This window comes from Elephas maximus, chromosome 2, assembly GCF_024166365.1.
Source record: "Elephas maximus indicus isolate mEleMax1 chromosome 2, mEleMax1 primary haplotype, whole genome shotgun sequence".
Classification (NCBI taxonomy): domain Eukaryota; kingdom Metazoa; phylum Chordata; class Mammalia; order Proboscidea; family Elephantidae; genus Elephas; species Elephas maximus.
Window position 1 is genome coordinate 48,076,952 of NC_064820.1, and position 25,275 is coordinate 48,102,226.

General features: G+C 42.1%; 1 protein-coding gene across 5 annotated transcripts in view; it reads right to left on the reverse strand.

The window, feature by feature from the left end:
- Positions 1–25,003, reverse strand: part of OXCT1 (3-oxoacid CoA-transferase 1) — a 184,423-nt gene extending 159,420 nt beyond the window's left edge. For 2 of the 5 annotated variants that reach the window (XM_049862962.1, XM_049862951.1), the window contains exons 1-4: positions 24,642–25,003; positions 12,760–12,868; positions 11,526–11,616; positions 969–1,104 (exon numbers count right to left, since the gene is read on the reverse strand). In XM_049862962.1, coding sequence (XP_049718919.1) covers positions 969–1,104; positions 11,526–11,616; positions 12,760–12,868; positions 24,642–24,719 — 414 coding nt within the window. In that variant the 5' untranslated portion in view covers positions 24,720–25,003. Of the gene's footprint in view, positions 1–968; positions 1,105–10,928; positions 11,087–11,525; positions 11,617–12,759; positions 12,869–24,641 lie in introns of those variants that run through there. The other 3 variants (XM_049862972.1, XM_049862982.1, XM_049862992.1) reach the window with 3 other exon arrangements.
- Positions 25,004–25,275: the final 272 nt, after the last annotated feature.

Here is a 25,275-nt window from a genome sequence, read left to right on the forward strand (position 1 = left end):
AGACATACAGGGTGGAGAGAAGGAGTGTGCTGTCTCATTAGGGAGAGAGCAACTAGGACTATATAGCAAGGTGTATACAAATTTTCATATGAGAGACTTACTTGATTTGTAAACTTTCACTTAAAGCACAATAAAAACAAAAATAAAAATAAATGTATCCTGCAGCCTAGACGATTTTACTAGAAATATCTCCTTTTTCAGTGTACAGAGGCAGAAAATAGTAATCCTCTGCCACTTATTGATAGAGATCAAAGACTACAGCCTTCAGTATGGATTACACCTGAACATAAAGAAAACAAAAATCCACACAAGTGGATCAATAAGCAACATCTTGATAATCAGAGAAAACACTGAAGTGGTCAAGGATTTCAATTTACTTGGATTCCCAATCAATGCCCATGGAAGAGCAATGAAGAAATCAAACAACGCATTGCATTGGGCAAATCTGCTGCAAAAGGCCTCTTTAAAGTGTTAAAAACCAAAGATGTCACTTTGAGGACTAAGGTGCTTCTGACCCAAACCATGGTATTTTCAACTGCCTCATATGCATGTGAAAACTGGACAGTGAATAAGGAGGACCGAAGAAGAATTAATGCCTTTGAATTATGGTGGCAAATAATACTGAATATACCAGAGACTGCCAGAAAAACAAACAAATCTGGTTTGGCATAACTACAGCCAGAATGCTCCTGAGAAGTGAGGATGTAGTTTGGACACGTTATCAGGAGGGACCACTCCCTGGAGAAGGACATCATGCTTGGTAAAGGGCCAGCGAAAAGAGAGGATGACCCTCCATAAGATGGACTGACACAGTGGCTGCGACAATGGGCTCAAGCATAGAACAACTGTGAAGATGGGGCAGGACTGGGCAGTGTTTCACTCTGTTGTATGTTGGGTCGCTGTAAGTGGGAACTGACTCAATGGTACCTAACAACAACAGCTTTTCCAGCATCAAGAAATCATCTCACCTGAGGTGTCAGCTCTACTTCTAATTCACCGGCTAAGAACTGCCGCTCAAATTCTGCATTTTCTCCCACGTAAGAAGAAATCATGCGTTTTATCTGCCTGGATTTAAGTAAAAGGCCCAAGCCAAAGTTGTCAACCCTAGAAGAAAAATAAAGGCAGCTTAAAATCAAAGGAGCATTTCTGATTGAACACTGCTATCATTTACATTCAAAAAGAGATGAAATTTTATTAATTTAGAGGAAAAGAAAACTTATCTGCTAAGCATTTAATCCACATATTCTCTCAGACCTGCCTCCCACCAAAAGAACCTTGTAAGATGGCTATTCTTTTTATTTTACAGACAAAGAAGCTAACGTTCAAAAAGTGTAAGGTCTTGTGTGGTTAAGTGACACAGCCAGTATTCAAACCTACATCAACTCCAAACTTTTTTTTCTTCCCACTGCTCCAAAGCAATCCTGGGTTAGAAGATGAACCCATGGACAGACTGGTTCCTCCCCTACACTTTACTTAATGCATACTTAAATGCCATGGCAACTCCAATGGCCTAGCCTGCACTGACTCCAAATGAAGGCTTGGACAGAGAGCTCTTTCTGTCCAAAGAAAAACAGGCAGGAGAGAGGGACACTCCCAGTTTCTAGTAAAAGTGAGATGACTAGCATACTTTTGAAAACTGAAACCAAATTATAAACAGCAACGAACATTTTTCCTACATAACAGACATTTTACTCTCAAGAAAGATTACATATGCATATGTACCACTAGGAAACACTGGTGGCATAGTGGTTATGTGCTACAGCTGCTAACCCAAAGGTCGGCAGTTCGAATGCGCCAGGCGCTCCTTGGAAACTCTATGGGGCAGTTCTAATCTGTCCTATAGGATCGCTACGAGTCAGAATCGACTCAACAGCCCTGGGTTTGGTTTATGTACCACCAAAAAATTATTTTAAACATATATGTGTGTATATGCATACACACACATATATATATAGACATATACAGGTGTGTGTATATATATATATGTATATATACATATACACATACACACATATACATTTGGAGCCCTGATTGCCCAGTAGTTAAGTGCTCTGGCTGTTAACCAAAAAGTCAGCACTTCAAATCCACCAACTGCTCCTTGGAAACCCTATGGGGCAGTTCTACTCTGTCCTATAGGGTCACTATAAGTTGGAATCGACTCGATAGCAAAGCATTTTTGGTTTTGGTATATATACATGTACTCTCTCTCTCTCTCTATATATATATATACAGTAAGCCCCACCCAGTGCCACCCCACCCTGTTCCTTTCCCCAGCCTGAGGAGCAACCCCTTCATCCACGCCCATCACTCCGTGTTGAAGTGCCATCAGCATGCTGGACAAACTGCCCTACAAAGTTGCTTATATTGGCCTGGACTCCTGGGGATACTAGGCCCTGAACGTAGTGTCAGATATGACACCACGTGGACAAACCACCACCATTTCTCCTGACGACAGCCTTTTCACCTGCCTTCACTCCATTCCTCATTCTCATACTCCTCACACCCACAAGTGGCCAATCCAGTTCAAGTGACCCTTCCCTAATTCTCAAAATGCATCTTTTCCAAGCCCCACACTTCTACCAATCAGGACAGACACACTGTACGCCTTAAAGCAGTCCAGGCAATAGGTAACTGCCAATGGCACAGTGGTTAAGAGCTTGGCTGTTAACCGAAAGGTCAGCAGTTCGAATCCACCAGCTGCTCCTTGGAAGTCCTAGGGAGCAGTTCTACTCTGTCCTACAGGGTCGATATGAGTCAGAATTGACTCAAAGGCAAGGGTTTTAACCTTCCCCCAAAATTATTTCATAGTCCTAGCCTTCGAATCCTGATGATGGTAATATTTCCCTCTCATCATGGCTATCAAAGCAATAGCCGCAAGATTTACTCTTGTTTCAAAAGGAAACTAAAGCCGAAGTAATGTAAGTACTTTCAAGAGTGTACCTTAGAGTAACAGGAAGAATCTCCTGCAGGTTGCAAATTCACTTGTCCACCAGAGGTCTCCAAATCACTAAAGCTTCTCTTTATTTCTAGGACTCTAACTCTCCCCTATCCCCTCTCATACACAGAATGCCTTCTGACTTCTCTTTTACCCACTCTTAAATACCTGGAGGAAACCCTGGTGGCATAGCGGTTAAGTGCTGTGGCTGCTAACCAAAAGGTCAGCAGTTTGAATCCACCAGGCACTCCTTGGAAACCCTATGAGGCAGTTCTACTCTGTCATTTAGTGTTACTATGAGTCGCAATCGACTCGACAGCAACGGGTTTGGCTTTTTTTTTAATACCTGGAGATCTGCTCAAAGATTACCCATTGCCAACAAGTCGATTCTGACTCATAGCGACCCTCCAGGGCAGAGTAGAACTGCCCCATAGGGTTTCCAAGGCTGTAATCTTTACAGAAGCAGACTGTCACATCTTTCTCCTCCTGAGCAGCTGGTAGGTTCGAATTGCCAACCTTACGGTTAGCCAAGCGCTTAACCACTGTACCACCCACGGTCCTTCACATGAAGATTACAGCCTAAAAAACCCTACGGGGACACATCTACTCTGCCACACGAGGTTGCTATGAGTCAAAATTGACTTGATGCCACCTACAAACAACAACAAATACCTGGCTAGACCCCCAGCTCTTCTGCCCCTACTATCTACGCACAAAGTGAGAGCCAAAGTGAGCCTCATAAAAGTCAGATCGTGTCACCCCTCAGCTCAAAACCCTGCAGTGGTGCTCCATTCACTCAGAGTGAAAGCAAGGGTTTCTAGAGTGGCCAGCAAGGCTCCATGTGATTTGAAGCCCTTTATGTCTCTGGCCTACCTCCTCCACTCTGTCTTTTGCTCACCTCTCTAACTCTGCTAGCCTCCTTACTGCCTCTCAAACACACCAAACATATACTGCCTGGGGGCTTCTGCATGGGCCCTTCCCTGTCTAGGAAACCCTTCACCCCAAAAAACTTCCTGGCTCACTTCCTCTGTTATGGATTGAACTGTGTCCCCACCAAAATGTGTTGTAAATCCTAACCCTTATACCTGGGGTTATAACCCCATTTGGAAATGAGTTGTTATGTTAACGTGGCAGTATTAGTGTAGGGTGCATTTTAAGTCAATCTCTTTCGAGATACAAACCCAGTAGATCAGGAGTAGAGAAGCCAAGTAGAGATGGAGGGGGACAGATGCTAAGCGACATGAAGATCACCAAGGAGCCAAGAAACAGAAGCTGAAAAGACAAGGACCTTCCCCCAGAGCTGACGGAGGAGAAAACCTTGCCCTAGAGCTGGCACCCTGAGTTCAAACTTCTAGCCTCCTAAACTGTGAGAAAATAAATTTCTGTTTGTTAAAGCCACCCACTTGTGGTATTTCTGTTACAGCAACACTAGATAACTAAGAAACCCTCCTTCCTCCAAGTCTCTGTTCAAAAGTTACCTCCATGAGTCCCACTCGGACTACCCTAAACCTGCTCCTCTACTTTCATGCTCCCAGTCCCTCTTTCTTGCTCTACTTCCTTTCCTTCCATAGCACTTATGACCTTCTAACATACTGGAAAATTTACTTATTTGTTATGTTTACCATTTATTGTCTGCCTCTCCCTACTAGAATGTGAACTCCAGGAGACAGAGATCTTGGTCTGTTTTGTTCACTGTTATAGCCCAGAAACATACATGGCACACAGTATGATTAAATATCTACTGAACATTTGTTGAATCAATTTATTGCTCAACTCTGCTCCCCCCTCTTCTCCAATAAAAATGAAAATAATCAAGTCACTGTGCTGGATATTTTCTGTTCAACCTTCCATATCCATTCTCCAACCATCTCCATCCTTCCCAGTGCACGGGATAGTTGTCCTGTATAGACTGAATCACGGGGCTCTCTTGCCCTTTGGCTTCTCATTGGGTTCCGTTAATGGAGGCACCATCAAGAAATCAGAAGGTGAGCAGAGAATGATTTCTGGGTTTATATTCCCCTGCTCCCTCTCTGACGAGCTACAGCACATTGGACAGTCCTTTCCATAAAGCTTTCTTCTAGGTCCTGATAACAGCTCTCTGTCCTCATTCCTTCTGGCTGAGGGCTGGTAGCAACAACTCTCTTCTGCACTAACCCCAGGGGTCTTTACTACTTACATGTTGCTTTCCCTAAACCTTGACCATTGCTTTAAAAAGTGTCCCTTTGATAAACTCTCCTCAATTACCCAGTATGAAAGTATACTGATAGCCTCTGAAATCTGACTTACAAAGTCGTAATAATAAAATAATTCATGAAAGTGATTATAGTCCACTTCCTTTTCATAGTTTTAAATATGTAAAAATTCCCATTAAACCCCCTCCAAGACTACAGGTCCATAATATAAACCAGATGCAGTTGCTCATTCACTGACTCGGAGATTTTTCTAACCATACTCGAGGAGCTCTGTTTGGCTTTTCAATCCATTAAACATTTGAATCTGGCTATTTGGAGATGACCTCCCTATATTTGTTGTTCTTGACTCTCGGAATCATTGTATATTTGGCCCTCACTTTGTTTCTGGACTAACACCCTGCATAGCAACCAAGCAGTGCCTAAAGATGCTGAGTTCAGGCTACCACCTGACCAGGTACAAACGCAGCCTTCATGCCAAGAAAAATGCTATTAGATGCAGGATGTCTTTTTTGCCACATACTCACTTTTCAATCCACAAATTCAGCAAACATGTCTCACCTTACTTACTATGTGACAAATACTGATGATGTAAAAATGAATAAGGCAAGCTGTTTACCTCTAAGAGATCATAGAGTAAAGAGAGGCAAAAGACATAGCGGATCTTATACAAATGAGGAACATACCATTTCTAATAAAGAAATGTTTATAAAAACATTTCATGGCTCTTTGTTATTGAAGATAGTTCTGATGGACTTTCAAAAAGATTATCTTCCTTGCCTTTAATGGCCAACACTCTTCTAGCATACCTAACAGACAGACTTGATCTTTTTCCTGCAAGACAACAAACTCAATCTTCCAACATTTTACTTGTTAAAAGAAGTCTAGAGCCAAGAATTCATTAAACAGATACTGTAAAACAAACAAAAAAAAACAACCAGTCAATTCCGACTCATAGCAACCATACAGGACAGAATAGAACCGCCCCATAGAGTTTCCAAGGAGCACCTGGTGGATTCGAACTGCTGATCCTTTGGTTAGCAGCCTTACCTTTTAACCACTATGCCACGAGGGTTTCCAAATTAATGTAAAGCAAACGTATACTCTGTGGAAGACATCAATGTTCTGCAAATATTCTCATTTTCTGAATCTGAAATTTCATTTTCTGAATTTTCATTTTCTCAAGGCTAATTAATTGGCAATTCTTATCAAAATAAAGGAGCTCTGGTGGCTCAGTGGTTAAGAGTTCAGCTTCAATTGCTTGGTTTAAATTTTTGGCTGCGATTGCTCATGTGATACTGCACCGCTTATGATTCACCATCACAGCTGGGGAGAGGGTACAATTTCAGAGGTTGCCATGTGGCCCTTCCTCCCATAATGGCTCCTATTCTACAGGTCAGGGATCTAAATATACTTATCTCAAATATGTATTTGGGGACTGGGGAAATAACCACAAGTGGGGACCCACTGTAAGATAAGACTTTGGTCACAAGTTCACTCATCAAGTAGCTTCCATAAGTCCCTGCCTATACATAGTGCTGTAAACCCTGGTGGCATAGTGGTTAAGAGCTACAGCTGCTAACCAAAAGGTCGGCAGTTCGAATCCATCAGGCGCTCCTTAGAAACCCTATGGGGCAGTTCTACTCTGTCCCATAGGGATGCTATGAGTCAGAATCGATTCAATGGCACTGGGTTTGGTATGATTTTGGGGTATCAAAATGAAACTCTAAAAATAATGTGGCACCCATTTACCCAAATGTATTTCTCTTATTTGCTCATTCTAAAAAAAAAAAAAAATTTTTTTTTTTAGTTCATTCTAGACATAGTTAAATCTCAATTATACAATTATATTTACTTTAATAATATCATCTATATCAAAAGAAAATAAAATGCTACATTGGAACACAAGGTTAATTTATGACACAGTTATATAAGACAAATGAAATCTTCCATGAGCTGAGCACAGAAGTTCAAGTGCACATTCCAAGAAGTGGTTTAGCCTTTCCCAGCTAAAATACCCAAATCTTGGGAAACTGTATTAGCCAAGCGGCATAGATCTCTCCTTTGAGCCCTTTGGAACCCTTCGGAGCTGTAGTTGCCTCAACAAGAAGAAAGACAGCACAGCAGAGAAGGGTCACTTGCCTTTATCTCCCGGTTCAAAATCATTGGTGCAGATCCAGAAATATTATTTAGGGTGAGAAACTGCTCAGTGGGCCCTCGTAAAATTTCTATACCTGCCTAGTATGGTGCTATATACAAGCAGTAGTACTGTAATCACAAGCACGGGTAGGTGTATATATTATCTTCTGTACCTGCCTAGTATGGTAGTATATACAAGGAATAGTATTGTAATCACAAGCATGGGTAGGTGTATATATTATCATAAAGTAGCTATAAGTAGGGCTACACCTGGAGTTGTCTAATTCCTCACACTTCAAGAACTGTAGTCTAAAATTCTGTCATGGGAAAATGATCATAACTAACATGCCATACCAGTTCCTTTCCTTAGTTCTGTGATTTACTTAACATATAGTTTATAGTGAAACTTTTGATTGACATAGGCTTATAACTCACACGTCAAAGTTCTCCAAAAATCAATGAAACACATGTTTTCTGTTTTTTTTACCTCCCTAATCAGCCCATTGGAGCCCTGGTGGTGCAGTGGTGAACTGTTAACCAAAAGGTCAGCAGTTCAAATCCACCAGCCACTCCTTGGAAACCCTATGGGGCAGTTTACTCTGTTTTTTTATACAGTTACTACAAGTTGGAATTGACTTGAGGGCAATAGGTTTGGTTTGGTTTTAAACAACCCACATCAAAGTATTAATTCAGCTGAATGACCCTAAAGGAGAGTTTATTTTTTCCAGGCTAATAGTTAATACTTCCTACCATTTTTTTTACCAAGGTAGTGGCAGCCCACAGCAATTAAAAAAAAACGTTGCCATGAAGTCGATCCTTACTCATGGAGACCCCATGTGTGTCAGGATAGAACTGTTCTCCACAGGGCTTTTACTGGCTGATTTCTCAGAAGTAGACTGTCAGGCCTTTCTTCCAAAGTGCCTCCAGGTTGACTCAAACCTCCAGCCTTTTGGTTAGTAGGTGAGTAAATTAACCATCTTTAAAAAAAAACCCATTGCCGTCGAGTCGATTTCAACTCATAGCGACCCTACAGGAGAGAGCAGAACTGCCCCATATGGTTTCCAAGGAGCGCCTGGTGGATTCAAACTGCTGACCTTCTGGTTAGCAGCCGTAGCTGTTAACCACTATGCTACCAGGGTTTCCTAACCATCTGTACCACCTATCAATTATTAAAAATTAAATTAAATTAAAAAATAGACAACAAGGAGCCTTGAGCTTTGGAAAAACTTCCAATTCAGGCAAATCATTCCAGGCAGATGGTTCCATACAAAGAGTACTTTCTAAGTGAGAAAATAGGTATTACTTCTAATTCCAAATTCTCCCCTTTACTTAACAATTCAAATCAATTCAATAATTCTCCAATAAATCATCTCTAAGTTTTCCTCATTTATCTGACTCTAAAGGCCCAAACAAGCTCTTTATTCCTATAGATCTCTATGATTTAAACCCTCCTATTTAATTTTTTTTTATTTAAGAGAATCGCCACCAACGAGGGGTTTGCAAAGTGCCTTCTTTGTGTTCAATGAAATATGTTATCAGCATCTACTAAGCATCTACTGCATCCTTTGCAAGCATCCAGTTATCAGGAAAAGCCAACAAATTATTGATAATCAAAAGTATTTTTAATAAATATGAAGTTGGGCCAAACGGCACGGGATGTGAAGAAATATTGACTGTGAACGAGTTACTTCTCTCTTTACAGGTAATGTTTCTTTGTTAAATAAGGGCAAGAACAAATGATCTCTGTAGTCCCATCCCTCTAACACTCAGTAATGCTGATTCATAAACTAAGCACAGTAGGGAATACAAAACAATTATAAGTAATAGGATCGGAATATAAAATATATCAAAGAGGATAAATACAATTCAGTATAAAAAGACAAAAAGTTACTAAAGGAATTCAGAAAGGGGCAAGATCAATGAGAGTTAGAGAAGGCTTCTTTGAGGATATGGAACTTGAGTTGATCCTACAAAAAGTATTATGAGTTGATTTGTGTCCCCCCAAAGATATGTTCAAGTCCTACTCCCTGGTGCCTGCGAACGTGATCTTATCTGGAAATAAGAGTCTTGCTTATATAATTAGTTAAATTAATATGAGGTCATACTGTAGTAGGGTGGGCCCTAATCCAATATGACTGGGGTCCTTATAAAAGAAGAGAGAGAGACAGAGAGAGACACACAGATGGAAGAGGCCATGTGAAGATGAAGGCAGAGATTGGGATGATGCAAGTCAAGGAACACCTGGGACCACCAGAAGCTGAAAGAGACAAGGATGGATCTTCTCCTTTGGAGACAGCATGGCCTGCTGACACCCTGACTTCAGCCTTCTAGCCTCCAGACTGAGAGAATAAATTCCTGCTGTTCAAATCCACCCACTTTGCGATAATTTGTTCTGGCAGCCCTAGAAAACCAATATAAATGGGCAGGAGATGACTAGGCAAGGAAGAGGTGGGGAAGCATTCCATACAGGAAAAATAAAGACAGAAAAGGAGGACTGAGCAGGAATGTGGCATCAGTTTTGTTTACTAAGTAATCTGTGTTTTCTTCTAAGTTACATTTATAATAATAGGCTAGACTGTCAATGTGGTTATTTTTTTTAAGTCTTTTAAGATTTTTAATGCCTTTTTTTCCTGCTGATGATTTACCATTTTGTATACAAGTAGCTTTTTCCTACAAAAACTAAACACGCCTTAGTGTGCTTGCCGTTCTTAAAATATTATGTCCTATTTATTGTTGACCATTTTAGTATGTGAACCTCCTGTCATATGTGCTATCCGCATATCCTCCTCCTTCTATCACGATAAGAAACATTTTTTATGGTTAATGGTATTTCTTTATATGTAATCTAGAGTAACTGAACAATCCATCAGGAAAGACCAACCACTAGAAAAGGAGATCAGGTTTTGTGGAAGGATCAGCAAAAATGTGGCAAACCCTCCATGAGATGGACTGACACAATAGCCTCAACAATGGGCTCAAACATCAAAGATCACAGAGATGGCTGAGGCCAGACAACATTTTATTCTGTTATATATTAGGTTGCCATGAGTCAGAGGTAATTCGACAGCACAACAATAATGGCATAATCTTTGGAAAGAACATGAAACAGATTTCAAATTAATTTCCATGTTGCTTTATGAACAAAGAGCTAATGATGCCATTACTGTGAATTTGAGTGGCAGTATATGGGCTAGCTATGATCTGTAACAACATACAACATTCAAGATACCACCAAATTTTAAAATGTAATATTCAATTTGAAAATATATATTCTAATTTTGACAATAAATTTTAGATTTAGAAAAATAAAAGCACATCAAGTTAAAGAGATATAAAATTATGCAAGTCTGCAAGCAGCCACCTAAGATGCATCAATTGGTCTCAACCCACCTGGATCAAAGGAGAATGAAGAACACCAAGGACACAAGGTAATTACGAGCCCAAGAGACAGAAAGGGCCACATGAACCAGCGCCTACATCATCCTGAGACCAGAAGAACTAGATGATGCCTGGCTACAACCAATGACTGCCCTGAGAGGGAACACAACAGAGAACCCCTGAGGCAGCAGGAGAGTAGTGGGATGCAGACCCCAAATTCTCATAAAAACACCAGACTAATGGTCTGACTGAGACTAGAAGGACCTCGGTGGTCATGGCCCCCAGACCTTCTGCTGGCCTAGGACAGGAACCATTCTCAAAGCCAACTCTTCAGACATGGATTGGGCTGGACAATGGGCTGGAGAGGGATGCTGGTGAGGGATGCTGGTGAGGAGGGAGCTTCTTGGATCAGGTGGACACTTGAGACCATGTTGGCATATCCTGCCTGGAGAGGAGATGAGAGGGTAGAGGGGGTTAGAAGCTGGCAAAATAGACACAAAAGCAGACAGCGGAGGGAGGGAGCAGGCTGTCTCATCAGGGGGGAGTAATTGGGAGTATGTAGCAAGGTGTATATGGGTTTTTGTGTGAGAGACTGACTTGATTTGTAAACTTTCACTTGAAGCACAATAAAAACTACTAAAAAAAAAAAGTATGCAAGTCTGCTTTACTTCTCTGGGTTTTGGGTTTTTATGAAGGCCTGTCCCAAAAATATTTGGATAAATGTAACCTCTACTCTTGACCTTGTTAACTGCCTCTGGCTTCTTTTGATATGTAGGTAGGCTGCTCAGTGTAAACAGGGAAAAAATTCATTTCATTGGTAAACTTTGAATATTACCAAGAACTGTCATTTCTTTCAAGCTAAATGTTTTCAAATGCACACTTACCCTGCGTTGTTGCTGACTGCAGTTAGCCCTTTTACTCCGGTCTTTAGTAAAGCTCCTATAAGGTTCTCTGGAATTCCACATAGCCCAAAACCTGTAAGAAACCCAAAAGATAAACTATTTCTTTCAGGGAAATGTATGTATCATTCTTTTTAATAGAATATTAAAAAAATTTATCAAGCACATTATTAGATCTATTAAGCATAATTCACAGAAAATCTCAGCAACTCAATAAATGATCATGAGTTGTCTCCAAATGCCTTAAACCATTATACAGCACCATACGTCATCGTCAAGTCTTTGAATCAGAGGTATAAAGCCAAGTGCAATCAGTTTATATGGCTACACGTTGCTTTCCTTGCACTTAACTACATCCCTATTATTGCACCATTTTATAATTCAACCCTTATATAACAGTTACTTTCTCAGGCATGTGTGTTTTATATGCCCAAGTAGATTTTGCAGATTTGGACACCTGAGCCAAAATCCTTCAGTCCCTTACATCTTTCTCAATTCCTCAAATAGTAGTGTGTTTAAAATGAACATCTGATGACATCATTTGAATAAGTAGAGAGAGGCCCTAAAAATAAGCCTGGAAATCCAAAGTAGTTTATAAGAATCTGGCAGTAAATTTAATAAGTTGGTGATTCTAAAAGAGACTCCAAACAAGAAGCAGCAGTAGAACGTGGGGGTTCAACAACTGGCAGAGGCTTACGTACTATCTGTCTCATAAAATAAGGAGTAGCTACGCATAGGCCAGAAGCCCTGGTGGCGCAGTGGTTAAGAGCTCAGCTGCTAACCAAAAGCCGGCAGTTCAAACACACCAGCCATTCCCTGGAAAATCTGTAGGGCAGTTCTACTCCATGTGGAACTGATGGACGGCAATGGGTTTGTTTTTTTGATTTAGGAGTGAGCCAATGTGATCAATGTAAATATTTTAAGTTAAAAAGAACTGCCAAGGATCTAGTGATTTTCCAAAGCTACTGATAAGATATTACCACAAAGACTTTTAAATTTTTTTAAATTTTAGCTTTTCAAAATAACAGAAGAAAAAGGGAAAGAAGCAGTAAAAACTTAGCATTAAACCTTCCTAAACTTTCAGGAAGAAGACATACGATAAAGTAACTACCATTTTCGAACAGTTTTTCTAATCTACACAGCTTTGCCATGTGATTTCATTGATTCCCTAAAAACATAAGAATGTTACCACAGAAAGGACAGCAATGCTGTTACTCACCACCAACCAATATCGTCGCACCATCAGGGATGTCTTTTATAGCTTCCACTGGATCTGAATAAAATTTAGTATGACGACAAGTGGTGGTTGAAAAGTAGCAAACATATCCCTGAAACAATTAGAAAACACTGTTAAGTGAATAATCATTTGGAGATACAGCTTTACTCTGCATGCATAGCAATTCATTCACTAAACGTATATACACACACATACACGTATATATATACTGGTAATTTTATTATCCCCCTTTCAAAAGAATGGGGCTTTAAGTGGTTCATCCTTAAGAATAAGCTGGACATACTCTATTCACAGATTATCATCGGAGGCGTGCTGCAATTAATGTCTTCCACTATGTGAGAGATAGCTATGACTGTGTCATCCGTGGCCACCACAAAATCGTTACAGTAGATAGCCCGATACTGCCAGGCAAATTCACAATAATGGCATCATCAAGCATCTCTTTCTGATAGCAATCTAACCTTCCATTTAACCAACAAATATTTACTGAGAACCTACTTTATGTGCCAAGTACTGTGCTACTTACTTCAACACAGGAAGAACTAAGATATGACCGCCACCCTCAATGCAATTAAGTACAGCATGACCAATACTACAAATACTACATACACATCCTGATCTAATATTAGGGGTCAGAGAGTACCTCCTGTTATGGATTGCGCTGTGTCCCCAAAAACTTATGTTTAAGTCCTAACCCCTATAGCTGTAAATATGATCCTGTTTGGAAATAAGGGTTTTCTTTTGTTAACGAAGTCATATCAGAGTAGGGTAAGCCCTAAACCTAATCACTTCTGAATGGCGCCTTATACAAAGAGCAGAACAGAAACAGAGACACACATAGGTGAAAGACAGATGCCATGGAACTCCAACTCCTGGGGCTACCAACAAAAAAGATTCATACAATCAATGCCCTAATTTGGATTTCTAGCTTCCAAAACTGTAAACCAATACATTTGTTCCTTAAGGCCACCCACTTGTGGTGTTTTTTGTTACAGCAGCACTATGTAACTAAAACATTTCCTAAACAGATAAAGTTGTTGTTGTTAGGTGCCTTCGAGTCGGCTCTGACTCATTATGACCCTATGTACCACAGAACAAAACACTGCCCAGTCCTGCACCATCCTTACAATTGTTGTTATGCTTGAGCCCATTGTTGTAGGCACTGTGTCAATCCATCTTATTGAGGGTCTTCCTCTTTTCCACTGACCCTGTACTTTACCAATCATGTTGTCCATCTCCTGACAACATGTCCAAAGTATGTTAGACGCAGTCTCACCATCCTTGCTTCTAAGGAGCATTCTGGTTATACTTCTTCCAAGACAGATTTGTTCGTTCTTTTGGCAGTCCATGGTATATTCAATATTCTTCACCAACACCACAATTCAAAGGCATCAATTCTTCTTCCGTCTTCCTTATTCACTGTCCGGCTTTCACATGCATATCATGTGACTGAAAATACCATGGCTTGGGTCACGTGCACCTTAGTCTTCAAGGTGACTGACATCTTTGCTTTTCAACACTTTAAAGAGGTCCTTTGCAGTAGATCTGCCCAATGCATTGCATCTTTTGATTATTTGACTGCTGCTACAAAAAGACTCATCCCCTTTTGGGGCTTAAAGTTTACAGATGCTGTAAAAAAGTCCAAAAGTATTATCTGCAAGGGAGGTGTGTCTAATCTTACAATTCACTGTTTAGTTCAAGATAAGTTATCTAGTGAGCATTCATTCACAGTCAGTTATAAACTGTTTCCTTCTCACATTTTTTACTTCACTCACAACATGGATGAGAGAAATTAAAAAGTGGATTCTGTTGCAATCAATCAGTCATACTCAACATCACCTCTCCTTCACTCCCATTATATGCAACCTAAAAAGAGAGAGAATAGAGAGAATAACACCTGAATCCTGATATGCTGCTACTTTAACAAGCCCATAACTGTTGGAAGTTCACACCCACTAATAGTTAGTTAATCTCCCAGGAAAACACAACCTGAGGCAAACAAACCCAAAAAAAACCCCAAATCCACTGCCATCAAGTCGATTCCTACTCATAGCGACCCCATAGGACAGAGTAGAACTGCCCCATAGAGTTTCCAAGGAGCACCTGGTGGATTCAAACTGCCGACGTTTTGGTTAGCAGCCGTGGCACTTAAGCGCTATGCCACCAGGGTTTCCTCTGAGGTAAACAAGGTAAGAGTAAAAACGAGTTTCTATCATTCCTTTCTTCCTCCAAGAATTCCTTTCAAAAAAGTGTCAATTAGTATAAAAGACTACATATAGGGTCACCATGAGTTGGAGTTGACTGGACAACTGGTAACGTGTGAAGGGCGTCTTAAGTGGGGTTTTATACCCTAATACTGCTCAAACACTGGAAAATTACTGGAGACAGTGATAAAAAAAGGAAAGGGCTTTAGCCCCATCAGGCTTTTTCCTCACTCATATCCTCAAGTAGCAAGGGAGTATTTGATTCTGTTTAAAGAATGACTATACACACACCTATATAATAAATAAGTAAATATATATATACACACACACACACACATACAGGAAACCCTGGTGACGTAGTGGCTAAGTGCTATCTATGGCTGCTAACCAAAGGGTCAGCAGTTCAAATCCTCCAGGTGCTCCCTGGAAACTCTATGGGGCAGTTCTACTTTGTCTTTGTCTCCAGTACTACTATGCTACCTTTCCTCCACCTAAGTAAGGGTCAAGAATCAGGGCCTTAGCATGAAGAGGAAGAAAATTAAAGAATTCATCTACACCCAAACAGTCTGGGGATGAGGTCACCCACAACTATTTATCTCTGGATTGAGCCCTGAATCCCACAGTCTTAAGAAAACTCGTTTTCCCTATAGGTCCTTTTAGATTCCTGAAGAGAAACAAAAGCATATAACTTTTGACTCCCCAGGAATTCCATTCCTTTGTTTCATTCAGCTGGTAATTAGTATTTTCACTAATCAGAAATGCTGAGAGTCCCCCCCAACCAAAAACACCTCAGAAATACTTTTAAAAAGACATGTTTCACATATACTCAGATAACCAAAAGTTAAAAGCAATAAAGGGATTCATATTTCCATAGAATATGAGGACTCAAGATAAAGAATTTACAGGCACTGTGATTTTTTTCAATATTCATACGTTGACTTAACAACTTGTTGACATTGGTTATCTGTTATATTGATATTTGATATCTATTTAGTAAGAGCCAGACAGTTTTTGTCCCTAGGAAACTTAGGAGACAGTGTGGCTTTATGGGCCACACTCCAGCGAGCTTGAGGTCAAAAATATCCATTTCAAATCTTAGTTCAGCCACAACTGTGTGAACCTGAGAAAATTTCTTAACCTTCCTAAGTCATTTTTTGGGGAGTACAGGAGAATTTTTTTGTTGTTGTTTTGTTTCTAAAAGGACAATAAATTGCTTCCCAGAACCAAAGAAGATGCCTAGAAGATGTTAATTTTTACCTTTTTTTCCATTCTCCACCAAGGCAGTAAAATTATCCCGTCATTTATTACAGTTTAAAATTTTACTCTGCCCCCTCTAATACACGCACATACACACCTCACTGATTTTACAAAGTTTTTTTTTTTCTTTTTCTTTAATGCACCTTGACCCATATGGTAGCAAATGAATCCATGTGATCTTTATTGAGGGTTTTCACAAAAAGGGTCCTAACTTTATGATGACTCAACAAGTTTATTTTATTTGCAATTACATTACATTGTCTCAAGGTTGCCAGACTGGGTATACAGAGATTGCTGGGGCAAGTCAGCAGTGTAAACCCAGACAGTGGGGCAAAGATGAAGTCGGATGTCTGAGGCAAACCTTGCCAGAAAGTTTACTGGGATCTTAAAGGCCTGAAATAAGGGAACTGCCTAGTGCCTGGAAGACAACACCCTAGAGGAAGCTGCACCCAGAGCTGCTGTATTTAAACCTTTGGGATTATTCTCTTAAATCTCTTAAACCTCTCTGCTCACCCTCCCTATCTCTGGAATAGATAAAGAGCTGGAGAAAATTGTGTCTCTGATAATATCTTTTTTTCTTAGATAACTGAATTAAAAAGGGGAGCTCTATTCCTTATAAATGCCTCTACTTTCTATATATTGTGGAGCCCTAGTGGCGCAGTGGTTAAGAGCTACAGCTGCTAACCAAAAGGTCAGCAGTTCTAATCCATCAGCTGCTCCTTGGAAACCCTATGGGAAAGTTCTATTCTGTCCTATAGGGTTGCTATGAATCAGAATCAACTTGACAGCAATGGGTTTGGTTTTGGTTTTTTATATATTTTAAATGCTAAAACAGCGATCTGTGCACCACCTGCCAACAAAGAAACAAATAACCTTCAAGTGTTACAGGGATTATCTAAGAGAAAAATAATGAATCGTAAACTTTGTCATCTGTTTTTATTTTGTTTTTTTTAACTCTCTGCCATCTGCAGAATTATATTTTATTATTGCTAATACTCTGATATTACTATTTGAGGAAGGGAAATGATAATGACTCAGTTATGGCGTATAAGAAATAATCAAATTCTTACAGTACAATTTTTCTCCACTGTATTTCTCTCTCCATCTAGCCCCTCCAACTTCACCCACTCATTCAAATTCCTACATTTAACCTCTGGGGTCTTATTTCACTGCTGAACCTAAATTTTATCTTATTTCCTCCTAGTTTAGAATCTTCATCCTTTCTAATCACTTCAACCATTATTTCCTTCACCTAATTTCTCATTTTCCTGTCATCCAATACCAAAAAAACCCACTGCCATAGAGTCTATTTCAACTCATATCGACTCCATAGGACAGAGCAGAATTGCCCCACAGAGTTTCCAAAGAGCAGCTGGTGGATTCGAACTGCCGACCTTCTGGTTAGCAGCCATAGCTCTTAACCACTGTACCACCAGGGCTCCATTATTCAGTACAGGGTGTACGTATTTAAACTTGCTGGCAAGGTCAGCTTCAGACATCCTGCTTGAATGTACTTACTTTTTTAAGATCTTTCAGTGAAAATCCACAAAGCTTACTTCTTTATTATCTTCAAATAAATCCTATCTTCATAATACGGAGCTATACACTCAAGTGACATTTACCTTGTCACCTTACAGTTAAATAAACCATGACACAGAAAAGTTGATACCGCCCACTGAAGTATCAAAGTTTGATAAACAGAAGTGGAGAGGGTAGGTCATAAGGAGGGGGATGAGGAGAAGGACGTTAGAAAGAAAAGACAGTAATATGCTGGTAGATACAAAATATAAAGAGTTGCAAGAAGGAGTATGGCATCACCAGCCAAGAAGAGGGCGTGGTGACATGTGTGGAAATGCTTCAGCTGTCCAGCATGACTGATATCTAACAAAGGTCGAATAGTCCTCTTGGACTAAACACTTGCAGTTACACATTTGTGTCATGAACAAATCTCAAGGAGCTCAAAGGGAGTTGCTGACGTTAAGCAATTCTCTATCGCATTGGTGTACTCTGTTTTCAACGGAACATACGTGTTCTGTTCCAAGACCCAAGGTATGCACAGCGTTCTAAAGGGGCACAGGCTAGTGCCTGGTGGGTCATGAGTCCTTGGGAGGAAAAAGACTAATAGTGATGGGGATTCCAGACAGTGGAAGCTGCCTGAGTAAAGGTACAGAGATGTGAAGAGACTCGGCCTATTACACCAGGGGCCTGCAGGATCACATGCCACGGAGAGAAGTTCATCCAGATCAGACTGCGGCAGGTTGTAAAGGGCAGTAAATACCACGCTAAAGAGTTTCAACTTCATCCTTCAAGGAGGAAGGGACGTCATAGTTTTTTAAACACAGAGATGTCACAACTCTCATATGGGAGCCTGAACCAGGAAAGTGATGGGGGCTAGGAGGATGGCTTACTCATTCATTCATTTATTTATCCATTTGTTCAAAAATATTTTATATCAACTATACTAAACATGGAACCCTGGTGACGCAGGGGTTAAGAGCTTGGCTGCTAACCAAAAGGTCGGCAGTTAGAATTCACCAGCTGCTTCCTGGAAACCCTACAGGGCAGTTCTACTCTGTCCTATAGGGTTGCTGTGAGTCAGAACTGACTCAATGGCCCATAACAACAACACATGGAATGCTGTTGAAAAAAGAGCTGATGGACTAAACCAAAAGCAAAGAAGTTTCTGAATAAACTGAATACTTTGAAGGCCAGCATAGCAGGGGCAGCGGTTTGGGCACCATGGTTTCAGGGGACATCTAAGTCATTTGGCATAATAAAATCTATTAAGAAAACATTCTGCATCCCACTTTGGAGAGTGGCTTCTGGGGTCTTAAACGCTAGCAAGCAGCCAACTAAGATGCATCAATTGGTCTCAACCCACCTGGAGCAAGGAAGAATGAAGAACACCAAAGACACAAGGTAATTATGAGCCTAAGAGACAGAAAGGACCACATAAACCAGAGACTACATCAGCCTGAGACCAGAAGAACTAGATGGTACCCGGCTACAACCGATGGCTGCCGTGACAGAGAACACAACAGAGAACCCCTGAGGGAGCAGAAGAGTAGTGAGATGCAGACCCTAAATTCTCATAAAAAGACTTAATGGTCAGACTGGGACTAGAAGGACCCCAGACGCCACGGTCCCCAGATCTTCTGTTAGCCCAAGACAGGAACCGTTCCCAAAGCCAACTCTTCAAACAGGGATGGGACTGGGATATGGGGTGGAAAATGATACTGGTGAGGAACGAGCTTCTTGGATCAAGTAGATACATGAGACTGTGTTGACCTCTCTGTGTGGAGGGGAGATGAGAGGGCAGAGGGGGCCAGAAGCTGCCCAAATGGATGCGATGAGAGAGAGTGGAGGGAAGGACTGTGCTGTCTCATTGGGGGGAGAGCAATTAGAGGAGTGTATAGCAGGGTATATCTAAATTTTTGTATGAGAGACTGACTTGATTTGTAAACTTTCACTTAAGGCACAATAAAAAATTTTTAAGAAGAGTTGAAAACTAAAACAAACAAAACAGACGTAGTCCCTGCTATGATAAAGACTCCAAACTTGTATATTGACTAAAGAATTATAAAAATTTAAACTTAATTGTAATATTCACTTGGGATGCTATCAGGGAGAACTGGAGGACTGCTGGTAAAGGGTACAAAGGACAGCACTGAGGGAATTTCAGAAAGAGGTGCTTGGTAATGTAGACTAAGGAGGAGAATTGAGAAAGGATGGCTCCAAGATCTATGGAAGAAAAAATAGGGACAACCTTAGGAGCCCTAATACAAGGTATAAACAGACTACAAAACATTACCAAAAATGACGAAGAGAAACCAGATAACTGGGAGCTCCTAAAAATCAAACACCTATGCTCATCTAAAGACTTCACCAAAAGAGTAAAAAGACCACCTACAGACTGGGAAAGAATTTTCAGCTATGACATCTCTGACCAATGCCTGATCTCTAAAATCTACACGATTCTGTCAAAACTCAACCACAAAAAGACAAACAACCCAATCAAGAAGTGGGCAAAGGATATGAACACACACTTCACTAAAGAAGATATTCAGGCAGCTAACAGATACATGAGAAAATGCTCTCGATCATTAGCCATTAGAGAAATGCAAATTAAAACTACGATGAGATTCCATCTCACTCCAACAAGGCTGGCATTAATCCAAAAAACACAAAATAATAAATGTTGGAGAGGCTGTGGAGAGATTGGAACTCTTATACACTGCTGGTGGGAATGTAAAATGGTACAACCACTTTGGAAATCTATCTGGCGTTATCTTTAACAGTTAGAAATAGAACTACCATACAACCCAGAAATCCCACTCCTCGGAATATACCCTAGAGAAATAAGAGCCTTCACACGAACAAATATATGCACACCCATGTTTATTGCACCTCTGTTTACAATAGCAAAAAGCTGGAAGCAACCAAGGTGTCTATCAACGGATGAATGGTTAAATAAATTGTGGTATATTCACACAGTGGAATACTACGCACCAATAAAGAACAGTGACGCATCTGTGAAACATTTCATAACATGGAGGAAGCTGGAAGGCATTATGCTGAGAGAAATTAGTCAGAGGCAAAAGGACAAATATTGTATAAGACCACTATTATAAGATCTTGAGAAATAGCATAAACTGAGAAGAACACATACTTTTGTGGTTGGGGGGGAGGGAGGGAGGGTGGGAGAGGGTATTTTTTACAGATTAATTAGTAGATAAGAACTGCTTCAGGTGAAGGGAAGGACAATACTTAATACATGGAAGGTTAGCTCAACTGGACTGGACCAAAAGCAAAGAAGTTTCCGGGATAAACTGAATGCTTCAAAGGTCAGCGGAGCAAGGGCGGGGGTTTGGGAACCATGGTTTAAGGGGACTTCTAAGTCAATTGGCAAAATAATTCTATTATGAAAACATTCTGCATCCCACTTTGAAATGTGGCGTCTGGGGTGTTAAATGCTAACAAGCGGCCATCTAAGATGCATCAATTGGTCTCAACCCACCTGGATCAAAGGAGAATGAAGAACACCAAGATCACACAATAACTAAGAGCCCAAGAGACAAAAAGGGCCACATGAACCAGAGACCTACATCATCCTGAGACCGGAAGAACTAGTTGGTGCCCGGCCACAACCGACAACTGCCCTGACAGGGAGCACAACGGAGAATCCCTGAGGGAGCAGGAGATCAGTGGGATGCAGACCCCAAATTCTCACAAAAAGACCATACTTAATGGTCTGACTGAGACTAGAGGAATCCCGGCGGTCACGGTCCCCAAACCTTCTGTTGGCCCAGGATAGGAACCATTCCCGAAGACAACTCATCAGACATGGGAGGGACTGGACAGTAGGTAGGAGAGAGATGCTGATGAAGAGTGAGCTATTTATATCAGGTGGACATTTGAGACTGTGTTGGCATCTCCTGTCTGGAGGGGGGATGGGAGGATAGAGAGAGTTGGAAGCTGGCAAAACTGTCACGAAAGGAGAGACTGGAAGGGCTGACTCATTAGGGGGAGAGCAAGTGGGAGTATGGAGTAAGGTGTATATAAACTTATATGTGACAGTCTGACTTGATTTGTAAACGTTCGCTTGAAGCTCAATAAAAGTTAAAAAAAAAAAAAGAAAGGATGGCTCCAAGATCTCCAGTTTACACAACTGGATGGAGAGTGGTGCTGTTGACCATAATGAAAAAAACAAAGGAAAACGACTTTCGGGGTGGTGCCGTTTGGTTCAGAAAGACCTTGCAGTGTTGAGTAGCATCCAGGCGGTGTCAACCTGTAAACCTGTAAGCAGTTGTAGCAGAATGACTGCAGCTCAGGGGAGTCTGTAATTGGAGAGAGATTTGGAGTTTTAAGGAAGAGAGGTAGGTAAAATGTTAATAGTATCATTTTCTGTTTATTTTCCCACTAATAACTTTCTGTAGGGAATGGAAAGTTGAATTAAATGTCAACGCTGGGGGCATAGTGGTTAAGAGTTACAGCTGCTAACTGAACGGTCAGCAGTTCCAATCCACCAGCTCCTTGGAAACTCTATGGGGCAGTTCTACTCTGTCCTACAGGGTTACTATGAGTCAGAATCAACTCGATGTCAACGGGTTTTTTGTTTTGTTTTGTTTTCTTACTAAGGAAGGAAGTCCAGATAGTCGATTCCAACCTAAGTCCGTGCATTTTGCCAGTCCAGTGTTTCTCAAAGTGTGGTCCCTAGACCACCGGCATCAGCATCACCTGGGAATTTGTGAATGCAAATTATTGGCCCCATCCCAAGTCCTCTAAATCAGAAGCTCTAGGGGTGGCCAAAGCAATCTGTTTTTAAAAACCTTCAGGTAATTCTAATGCATGCTCAGGCTTGAGAAACACTATGCTAAACTATCATTTTTTTTTTAAGTTATATATATAATTTTACCTGTTGGCTGTGTTTAGCAAAAAAAAAAATCAATGTCACTACTTAACTTGCCTACATGTTTTTCTCATCCATGTATCAACCACGTGTTGTCTACTCCACGGAGGGTAGTATGTAATGCTAAGGGAGTCCAAGAATAAGGCGTACAATATTGTCTCTGTCAACAAGTAACTTATCTCTGGTTGAGAAGACAACATATGTTTGAAAACTTAAGTACAGTTATGTAAAAGTGTGTTACTGTTCAAAGGAAGTAGGAAGTCAGGATTTAAGTTTTAAATAAGCAGCAAAGGGCATTAAGTAATATCAGCTGGGGGAGGGAGAAATTACCATGGGCTGGAACACTCTCTGGAAAGCCTGGGTTGGACCTGTAACAATCAAACATGAAAGAGGAAAGTTCAGTCCTTGGTCTGAACTTTCAATGAGATACTGCAAAACCCATTACCTGTAGTTCCGGCCACCAAATAAGAGGAGGAAAGACAGGAAGTGAGTAAATTACACTTACGGAAATAAGTAACCTTCAAAAGAAGTAATGCTAATTGACCTTGGCCCAAGGATAAAGCTGTGACCTGGTTTGCCATCAACTTCAGCAGCAGTAGCAATCCGACAGCAAGTCAAGTGCCTTTAAATAATGCTTTATAAAGCCAAAGCTATCTGCAATCCAGGTCTAAATCATTCCCTAGCACTTAGGATTCTGGAAAGACAGAATAGCAATGGGGCGGGGCAGGAGGTCGAGCATACAGGTGCAAGGCACACTTTAAAACTCAGAACTGTTGTTCTAAACCACCCCCATCCACACAATAAAAATTTCCGTCCAGTCAGTGTGACCCTATAGGACAGAGCAGAACTGCCCCATGGGGTTTCCAGGCTGTAATCTTTAGGGAAGCGGGCTGCCACATCTTTCTTTACAAGGTGGGTTGAACCGCTAACCTTTCAGTAAGCAGCCAACTCAGCCCTTAACCACCGCGCCACCTGAGCTCCTATTCAATACACTACCAAGTAAAAATATCGCTTTTTGTTTTCCCTCCCAAGGAAGAAGCTATAGCCTAGTGAAATCACCCTCCTGGACCGAGTGCTCTGGTCCATTTGCTCCGCTCTAAAAACCCGGGAGAAGAACCTCACAAGAGGATGGGCTCGCAAAGGCAAGCGGAAAAAACATATATCAACCAACAATCCGCGTTGAGAGTGCCTTCGGATACCACTCAGAGGAGAATCAACAGTAAGGGCGGGAAAGATTTTCAATGGGCTTTGAAAACTGACAGCCCGTAAACCGGGTGCTAAAGGCCACGCGGGACTGTGCGCGAGTTTCTCAGCTTGGTCGCCAAGGCGCCTCCCTCACCAATACTCTCTCGGCGAAAGGTCCAGTCCGGGTTCTTTCTTCCACCACCGTGGTCTTGGACAGCCTTATAGGGAAGGAGTGGGTGGGGAGCGGAATTCCACTCCTGCGGCGCCCAGCATCCGCCCCTTGGCGCTGAGCTCCAGCCCAAACGTCTTTAACCCGGCTGAGGGTTTCAGGCCTCTACAGACACCCCGGCCTTAAATCCCCAATGCGGGGCGCAAGCCCACCGCCTGCTGCCTCCATCCTTTCCCCTCCTTACACCAGCGCCCTCCTTGCCCCGAGCTGACTATCAGGGTCCCTGCTCAGGAGCGAAAACACCGAGCCCAGGAGGCTTCCGGCGCGGCGGAGACGCGAGCCTGGGAGGATACCCGCAAGCCTGAAGGGCGCGGCGGCGCAGCCAGGCGTCCTCCGCCCTTCTCAGCCTCTCCGCCCGCTTCTTTGCCTCCTCTCGCCCCACCGGGGAAGCGATGCAGAGCCAAGCCCAAGTAAAGGAGGTCATCCCAAGGAGCGACGGGTCTCCTTGACCACCGGCCACCGCTCCCTGGATGTCAGCTTCTGGAGCAGGTGGATGCAAGCACGGAAGCAAACGCGGGCACCGCTTGAGGCTTCCTCAGCGTTCTCCCCGCGCGTGGCCTTCCTCTTCGCGGGCACTTACCTTGGACCAGGCGCTTCCGGATCCACGGGCGGAGGCGCGGAGCCGTAGCCCGAAAGAGAGGAGTTTGAGAGCCGCCATTTCGGCGGTCCCGCTGCGAGAGGAGGCTGGTGGGCTGGAGCGTGCGTGTGAGTGCGCGAGTGTGACTGTGTCGGCTTGAGCCGGCCGCTGCAGCCGCTGTAGCGTCACTGGGAAGGGAGGGAAGGGAGGGCGTGCTGGGGGCGGGCTGGAGGCTCGACCGTGCGTTGTCGATGTTCTCCAGGCCGCCTGCGCTGCGCGCACGTGGTCGGGCTGCCGTCTCAGAGGAGCCTCCAACCCGGGGCGGGGACTCCGCGCAGACGGGCGTGTTACAGGCAACTTTTTCTGCGCTCACTTGCCCCCGCGGCCGCTTGATCAGCCTTTTAAGTTTGAGGAGGCGCGTGTGTCCGTCTTCCCCAGGGTCAGGGATGAGTCTTGGCCTGATATTCCGGACTCATTGGGCGCGGGAAGGTCTCTTGTGGAGCTTGTTGCTTGTCCAAGCCAGGACCAGACAGTGTGTGGGCAGCAAAGGGCACTGCGCCTATTTCTCTTACCCTGCCTGAACAGCATTCTTATTCTTCCATTTCTCTGTCCGTTTTCCCCATTCCTGGTCCTGGTT